The sequence below is a fragment of the Cebus imitator genome, unplaced genomic scaffold (genome assembly GCF_001604975.1).
Source record: "Cebus imitator isolate Cc_AM_T3 unplaced genomic scaffold, Cebus_imitator-1.0 Scaffold43, whole genome shotgun sequence".
In the NCBI taxonomy this organism is placed as follows: Eukaryota; Metazoa; Chordata; class Mammalia; order Primates; family Cebidae; genus Cebus; species Cebus imitator.
In genome coordinates this window covers 7,882,094-7,891,270 of record NW_016107358.1, presented here as the reverse complement: position 1 = coordinate 7,891,270, position 9,177 = coordinate 7,882,094, and the positions used below count along the sequence as shown (strand labels likewise).

General features: G+C 42.2%; 1 protein-coding gene and 1 pseudogene across 3 annotated transcripts in view; both read right to left on the bottom strand.

The window, feature by feature from the left end:
* The window catches only part of CAGE1 (cancer antigen 1), a 54,436-nt gene that overhangs the window by 4,413 nt on the left and 40,846 nt on the right, over positions 1-9,177 (bottom strand). For all 3 annotated transcript variants that reach the window (XM_017526748.2, XM_017526745.2, XM_017526747.2), the window contains one exon: positions 324-392. In XM_017526748.2, the coding sequence (XP_017382237.1) occupies positions 324-392 (69 nt within the window). The remainder of the gene's footprint in view (positions 1-323; positions 393-9,177) is intronic.
* On the bottom strand, positions 6,348-8,754 carry LOC108302988 (annotated as a pseudogene).

The following is a 9,177-nucleotide window of genomic DNA, read 5'->3' as shown; positions in this document are numbered from 1 at the left end:
CTCTGTTGCCCAGGCTGGAGTGCAGTGGCATGATCTCGGATCACTGCAACCTCAATCTCCCAGGTTCAAGTGATCCTCCTGCCTCAGCACCCGCAGTAGCTGGGATTACAGGCATGAGCCACCATACCTGGCTAATTTTTGTATATTTAGTAGAGACAGCGTTTTCGCCATGTTGGCCAGGCTGGTCTCAAACTCCTGACCTCAAGTAATCCAACCACTTTGGCTTCCCAAAGTGCTTAAATTACAGGTGCGAGCCACTGAGCCCAGTCGTATTATTTATATTTTAAAGACATTATTAATCTTAAAAAGAGAGGAAAACTTACCTTGGTTTTCTGGCTTTTTCTCTGGGCTTTCTAATTAAATCTTCTAAATGTTTATTTCTCTCTTCCAAACTGAAAGAAGAAACAAGTGAATTTTATGACTAAAATTGATTTTTCTAGACCAATATTTTGTTAGATTCACTGGAGGATTTGAGTAGATAAAAATAAGTAATCTAATTACCTATACAGTATCTAACTACCTAACCATATAGAAACTTGGGATTCTTTCCTAGCAACTCAAAATTATTTTATCAGTTTTTCCCTTTACAGGTTCCAGTGATGAAGAAGGAAAGTAGACAGAAGCAGATATAAAGTAGTGTTAAGATATTCTCCCATTTGCTTACATAGTGGTTTACTCAGACTGATCCCTCCGTATGAGTAGATCCAACATGATCCTAGGGGTAACATGTTAAAAACAAAACTCCTGGGCTGGGCGCAGTGGCTCACACCTGTAATCTCAGCACTTTGGGAGGCCGGGTCAGGTGGATCACCTGAGGTTCGAATTTCAGACCTGCCTGACCAACATAGAGAAACTCCGTCTCTACTAAAAATACAAAATTAGCCAGGCATGGTGGTGCATGCCTGTAATACCAGCTACTTTCAGGGCTGAGGTGGGAGGATTACTTGAGCCCAGGAGGTGGAAGTTGCAGTGAGCCAAGGTTGTGCCACTGCACTCTAGCCTACAACAGAGCCAGACTCTGTCTCAAAAAAGAAAAAAGAAAAAACCAAAAAACCCTGAGCTAGGAATGGCTTAACATGGGAAAATGTGTGATAGCATTATAGGACCATCACAAACCCATTTTTCCACCCGGGGAGGTTGTATGAGCCTCCTGTGGCTGCTGCAACAAATCAACACAAATTCTGTGGCTTAAAATACCACATTTATTTTCTTCTGGAGGTCAGAAGTCCAAAATCAGCTTCACCAGACTGAAATCAAGGTGTTGGCAGTGAGGTGCAGCCTCTGGAAACTTGAGAGGAGAATCCTTTGCCTGGCCTCATCCAGCATCTGGAGGCTGTCCTCATTCCTGAGGGTCTCACAGCCCCACATCACACCACCTTTTCTCCCAGTTTCCACTGTCAGGTTGACTCTTCATCTTCTGTCATCAACTCTCTCTCTCTCTGACCACTCCTCTTACAAGGTCCCTTGTGATTGCATTTCGGGCCCACTTAGGTAATCCAGAATAATCTCCAAAACTCAGGATGTAATCACATCTGCAAGGCTCTTTTGCTATGCAAGGTAACAGTCACAGGTTCTAGTGATTAGGACCTGGATATCTTTGGGGCCATTCCTTAGCCTACTGTAGAGGATAAACAGACCCTGAGAGGAGATGAAATTCTACTGCAGAGGTCTAAACTCAAATGCCTACAGAAGGGTCAGCGAGGTATGTGAAATGAGTGAAGCCAGTTGAATGGTGATTCAGACAAACCAAAGAGCATACACCCCTAAGCCCTGCCTAAAAGAAGTTGCTACTTAGCTCTTGACAAATGTTGCCATGTGAGAATGCTGCAGCCATGATATCAGATCTTCTTGTTTTATTTAGTTTTAAAATTTTTATTATTTAGAGACAAGAGTCTTACTCTTGTCACTCAGGCTGGAGTGTAGTGGTACGATCACAGCTCACTGCAGCCTCGAACTCCTGGGCTGAAGCAATCCTCTCATCTCAGCCTCCTGAGTAGCTAGGACTGTAGGTGTATGCCACCACACTGATTAATTGTTTTAATACTTTGTAGAGACGGGGGTCTCACTGTGTTGCCTAGGCTGGTCTTGAACTCCTGGCTTCAAGCTATCTTCTAGCCTCAGCCTCCCAAAGTGCTGGTATTGTAGGCATGAGCCACCATGTCCAGCCTACTCTTGTTTTTAAAGATGAGACAGAATTCTAAATTTTTACAAAATATCTTCCCTTTTCAATTTTGGCAATTAATTTCAAAAATATTTTAAATATTATATGGACAAAACACATATGCCCCAGAATGTAACTTGCAGGTTGTCATTTTGAAACCTATACTCCTGGCCGGGCACAGTGGCTCATGCCTGTAATCCAAGCACTTCAGGAGGCGGAGGCAGGCAGATCACAAGGTCAGTTCAAGACCAGCCTCACCAATATGCCGAAACCTCGTCTCTACTAAAAATACAAAAATTAGTTGGACATGGTGGCAGGTGCCTGTAGTCCCAGCTACTCAGGAGGCTGAGGCAGGAGAATCGTTTGAACCCAGGAGGCAGAAGCTGCAGTGTGATGAGATTGCGCCACTGCACTCCAGCCTAGGTGACAGAGTGAGACTGTCTCAAAAAAAAAAAAAAAAAAAGAAACCTATACTCTTTCAGAGATATCAGGCTTTTGTTTTAATGAGATAAAGAGAAGTTGTCAAACCCAGGAACAGAAGATAATGTGAAACAGACTCTGTATATACCAAAAGCCTGAGTCTATCATGCTTTATTATCAGAGAAATAGCATGGAATAGATACTTTGTATTTCTAGAATTGAAAAAAATCAGCTCAACTCTTGAAGGAGGGAGATACCCAAGGAAAGAAAGTGCAAAGTGTTTCCAAGTGTGCAACAAAGCAACAGTAGAATAGATTGATTCTGTGCTCCCGTGTGCAGAGCTGAGGGCAAAAAGCTATACCCTAAGCCTACCTAAATGGAGTCCTTGGTTTATTTTGGAGGAAGTCATGTCCTCCATAGAGGGCATGAGAGAACTGCTGAGAGCTAGGCAAGCAAAGCAGCACCACTGAATGGAGTATAAAGAGTGCTTTGATTTGCATGTGATGACATGAGTGTCTTCCTTCCTGCCTGCCTGCCTGCCTGCCTTCCTCCCTCCCTCTGTCCCTCCCTCCCTCCTTCTTTCCTTCTTCCTTTCTTTCTTTTTGACAGAGTCTTGATCTGTCACCCAGGCTGGAGTGCAGTGGCTCAATCTCAGCTCACTGCAACTCTGCCTCCCTGGTTCAAGTGATTCTCATGCCTCGGCTTCTCAAGTAGCTGGGGTGACAGGCGTGCACCACCACGCTTGGCTAATTTTTGTATTTTTAGTAGACATGGGGTTTTGCCATATTAGCCAGTCTGGTCTCGAACTCCTGGATTCAAGTGAGTCTCTCACCTTGACCTCCCAAAGTGCTGGGATTACAGGCATAAGCCACCATGCCCAGCTGACATGAATATATTTCATGTGCTTATTTTGCCATCCATATATTTTCTTGGTGGACTCTCTACTAAAATCTTTGCCTATTTTTATTGGGTTACTTGTTTTCTTATGACTGAGTTTTGAGAGTTTGTTACATCTGGATAGAAGTTCTTTATCAGATACATGATTTGCAAATACGTTCTTCCAGACTATGGCTTGTCCTTTCATCTGTTAACAGTGTCTTTAGAAGAGCAGTTTTAGGCTGGATGAGGTGGCTCACACCTATAGTCCCAGTACTTTGGGAGGTGGAGGTGGGCAGATCATGAGGTCAGGAGTTCAACAGCAGCCTGGCCAATATGGTGAAACCCTGCCTCTACTAAAAATAGAATAAAAAAATTTACCCAGGCTTGGTGGCATGTGCTTGTAGTCCCAGCTACTTGAGAGGCTGAGGCAGGAGAATGGCTTGAACCCGGGAGGCAGAGGATGCAGTGAGCAGAGATTGCCCCACTGCACTCCAGCCTGGGCAAGAGAGTGAGATTTTGTCTCAAAAACAAACAAACAAACAAAGCAAGCAGTTTTAAATTTTGATGAAGTCAAATTCATCAAAATCTTTTCTAATGAATCATGCTTTTAGTGACATGTCTAAGAAATTGTTGCCTAACCCGAAGTCATAGAAATTTTCTCACATGTTTTCTGCTAGGTGTTTTATGGTTTAAGCCTTTATCTTTGGGTATATTATCCATTTTGCATTTACTCTGTATGTGGTGGAGCATATAAAGCAAAGTTAATTTTTTTTGAAAATGGGTAATGATTTCAGCGCCATTAGTTGAGAAGACTATCCTTTTTCCACCTTGTCTTTGTAACTTGGCCAAAAAATCACTTGTCCATATACATGTGGGTCCATGTCTGCATTGCCTGCTCTGTTCCATTGATTTTTATATTTTACAACAATGCTACACTGTTTTGATTATTGTTGCTCTATAAAAAGTCTAAGAATCAGAGTTTCTCTCCCATTTTATCTTCCTTTATCAGAGTTCTTTTGGCTATTCTATGCCTTTTGAATTTCTGTATGAGTTTAGAATCAGCTTGTTAAGTTCTAAAAAAATATTTAAAATTGGAATTGCACTGAATCAATAAATGAACTTGGGGAAAATCTTAACAAAATTGACCAACAAAAGAGATATACCTCTCCATTTATTTAACTCTTCTTAATTTCTCTCAATGGTGTTTTGTAATATTTAGTGTACAAGTCTTTTACACACTTTTGCCAAATTTATCCTTATGTAGTTCATTTTTTTGGTGCTATCAGAATTTTTTTTTAAATTTCTGATTGTTGCTAGTATATACAATAAAATACAGTGGACTTTTACATATTGATGTTGGATCCTGCAACCTTGCTAATCTTAATAGTCTTAGTAACTTTTTTGTAGATTCCATCAGATTCCCTAGTCAATCATGTGTCTGTGAATAAATTCATTTTTTGCTTCATGTGCAGTCTGGGTGAGTTTTATTTCTTTTTCTTGCCTGACTGTCCTGGACAGAATTTCCAGTACAATGTGAATTTACTGAAATGTCTTGTTCCTGATTATGAGAAAGCATTTAGTCTTTCATCAGTAAGTATAAGGTTGGTAGGCTTTTTGTAAGTGCTCTTTGTCCTTATTGTGAAAGTTCCTTTCTGTTCCTAGGTTGTTTAGGTTTTTTCATCAAGAATGACGTTGGATTTCATCAAATGGTTTTCCTATCTATAGAAATTATCATATGCTTTTTCTTTTTTAGTGTTTTTAATATGCTAACTAACATTGATGGATACAATTGCTGTTACACATAAAGCTGGCCCTTTTTTTTTTTTTGCCATATAAGGTAACATTCACAGATTCCAGGGATTAGAATATGGATTTGCCATTTACTTTTACCTACCATTTTTCTTATGCCAACACTTTTTCTTCACTTTTCTTTATTTTTTTTATTTCCATAGGTTTTTGGGGAACAGATGGTGTTTGGTTACATGAATAAGTTCTTTAGTAGCGATTTGTGAGATTTTGGTGTACTCATCACCCAAGTAGTATACAACCATACCCAATATGTAGTCTTTTACCCCCTCCCACCCTTCCTCCAAACCCCCAAAGTCCATTGTATCATTCTTAGGCCTTTGAGTCCTCATAGCTTAGCTCCCACTTATGAGTGAGAACATATGATGCTTGGTTTTCCATTCCTGAGTTACTTCACTTAGAATAATGGTCTCCAGTTTCATTCAGGTTGCTGTGAATGCCATTATTTCATTCCTTTTTATGGCTGAATAGTATTCTGTGGTATATATATATACCACAATTTCTTTATCCACTCATTGATTAATGGGCATCACATTGTGGTTGTGATTTGCATTTCCCTGATCATTAGTGATGTTGAGCATTTTTTCATGTGTTTGTTAGATATTTGCATGTCTTCTTTTGAGAACTATCTATTCATGTCCTTAGCCCACTTTTTGATGGGATTGGTTTTTTCTTTTTTTTTTATTGCATTTTAGGTTTTGGGGTACATTTGAAGAACATGCAAGACAGTTGCATAGGTACACAAATGGCAGTGTGATTTGCTGCCTTCCTCCCCTTCACCTATATCTGGCATTTCTCCCCATGCTATCTCTCCCCAACTCCCCACCCTCGAAGGGGTTGGTTTTTTCTTGTTAATTTGTTTGAATTCCTTGTAGATTCTGGATATTAGTCCTTTGTCAGATGTATTGAGTGTAAAGCTTTCCTCCCACTCTGTGGGTTTTCTGTTTACTTTGCTGATTATTTCTCTTGCTGTGCAGAAACTTTTTAGTTTAATTAAGTTCCTCCTATTTATCAGTTTTTTAGAAAGAAAATATAATTTGTTAGATATTGAATATAAAAATAAACCATCTAAATAGGGACCCAGAGAGCTTCCTTTATTTCTCTTGGTGCATCCAGGCCTTCCCACCCCAACCCCAGTAAAAACGTTTTGTATATACAATGGCTAACAAAGACCAAAAAGATGCAAAGCTTCCAAAAACAGCAGGCACCCAGCTTAAGGAGGGTGATGACTGGGTCAGATGAGATCTTCCTGGAGGAGCCCACCATTTTCTCAGTTGCAACACTGACACAAAGACACCCCAGCCTTCTGAACCATAGGCTGACATTAGGGGGTCCCTGAGCAAGTGACACGCTGGAGTTGCTGGTTGCAAGGCAGACGATCTACTCCCTCAACACATCCTCCAACTGCTTCACTATCAAAGCCCACTTCTGCTCCTGCAGCACATTACGGAACTGATGCATGGCCAGTTTTATTCGGGGAGCTCATCTGCAAAGATGTGGTGGAACCGGCCTGGCTCCTTAGCCATGTAAGCTTTGCCACAGGATAACAGCAGCTTGTGAGAGGAGCTGTTCTTCAGATGTACAGGGATCCAGGTACTTTTTCAAGTTGATCCAGACATAGAGGCCAGAGCTGCAGTTGTGAAAGGGGATCCGCAATGCCTTCAGCTTGGCAGTGATGTACTTGTGAGCTTCCCAGAGCTGGTAGTGATTCGTGGGCAGGTACACTTTGTCAACCCATTCTGTGTTCTGGAGCAGTTGACACAGCTTCTGCTGGGCGATGCCAGATATACTGTGGAGGTAGCCGAAGGTGCTCACAGCAAAGGTCACCTCCTTGTTGTGGGTGTACAGGGCACCAAAGAGGAAGCCAGAGATGCCAAAATCCTTACTGGTGTCCCAGATCACATGGGTCCTACTGTGATCAGGCAAAGTTTTCATGCTCAGGACACTGTGGAATGTGATGGATTCATCAAACACAGAGAGCATGTAAATCTCATCTATGATCACATGTAGGTGATACCTCTTGGCAAATTCCAGGTATTCCATCAGCAAGTTTGGAGAGTAGATGTCACCCACAGGATTCTGAAGGTTGATTAATATAAGGCCTTGGACCTTTTTCTGCTCAAGCCTAGCTTCAAGCAGGGCTTCCTCTAACTTGTTCACAGTGAGCTGGAAAGGATGGGTGTTTGTAACAGTGATCTCACTCTCCAGGTGGACAGGAATCAACTCAACCTTCATGTACAGGCAGGAGCTAAAGTCAGAGCCACTATAGAAGGGGGCAGGGACCAGGAAGGCCTCGCCTGGATCACACAGAACCATGGCGAGGGCAAGAAGACAGAGCAGCAGCCATTTAGAACAACCACAGTTTCCTGGATCAAGTCAGCCAGGTGCCTTGCAGTAGCAGGTCAGGAACTGGGCCACGTCGTCTCGCAGGAACAGCTGCCCTCTCCAATCAGGGTACTGTAGCAAGGCGTCCTCAATGCAGTTCATGTCACTTTCTTGCAATCTTTCAGTCATCAGATCAATGCAGAGCTTGTTCTCACTGGTGCCAAGGTTAATGAAGCCCAAGGTGTTCTTGTCCTTATGATAGCTGTCTTTTTGGTAGGCACTGTAGTCCTGGAAGCTCGACTGATAGAAGACAGAGATGTTAATTCCACAGTTGAATAGGTCACGGCTGACAAAGAGAGCTTCATAATCACTCAGTTGGGGAACTGGATCAGACTGCTCCAACAATTGGGCCCCCTTCCCATATCTGACATCGCCCCTAGAGTCCTGGGAAGAAGAGGCACTTGGAGTTCCAGGTCGCTTGTGGCCCTAGACTATAGGGGAGTTGATCATCTGGCACATTAAGTGACCCAGAAGGGCTTCCTGCTCACGGATGGCCTGTGTGTGCTTCTGTTCTTCCAACGGGAGGCCCTACCTGCTTGTCAGCTGCGTCAAGTGCAAGCGCAGCATCATCTCCAACAGCTAGGTATGGATGCTCTGGTCTAGGAGGACCTGGCCTCTCATCTGGCCAGAGGGCAGAGGAAGGGTGTCTGACTGATGACTCATATTCCGGGTATCTCTACTGGCCCCCGAAGGCTGGCTGGCACCTCTGTCTGTTTTCACTCATCTCTCCAGCCTAAAACCTGACTGAGCAAACCGTCCTTTACTGTCAGCACTCAGGGACCTGCTCTACTGCCCCCCTCCTCACTGAATGTGTTTATCATTGTTTTGTTTGCATTTGCTTTTGGGTTCTTGGTCACGAAGTCTTTGCCTAAGCTAATGTCTAGAAGGGTTTTTCCCATGTTATCTTCCAGCATTGTTATCGTTTCAGGTCTTGGATTTAAGTCCTTGATCATCTTGAGTTGATTTTTGTATAAGGTGAGAGATGAGGATCCAGTTCATTTTTCTACATGTGACTTGCGAATTATCTCAGCACCAGTTGTTGAACAGGGTGACCTTTCCCCACTTTATGTTTTTGTTTGCTTTATTGAAGATCAGTTGGCTGTATCTATGCCAACGCTTTTTCATTACACAAGAAAAAGAAGTCAAAGAAATACAATGGGATTGTGACTATAAATAAAGGCAGTACTAATATTATTTTTACTATATACTGAAATGCAGCTTCTTGTGGGGTTTACAAGTTTTAGGGGTAAATAAATGTTCACCTTATTCTCTGTGATCAGGGTATAAAATCGCATGGATTTTTAAAAGAATGTTCAATCCAATCAAACTTTTTGATCATCCTTTACACAAACTAGAATGAAATTTAGAAAAGTTGTGGATTTACACTCTGAAATTCTCTGTGATTTTTGATATGGTTTCGCACGGAAAAGCATTTACAGGGCTTTCATGTGAGGAGAAATCACAGTTGCTATGACAGGGCAGTGAGCTCTCATTTATGAATTCAGTGTTGCCTGTAGGAGATATGG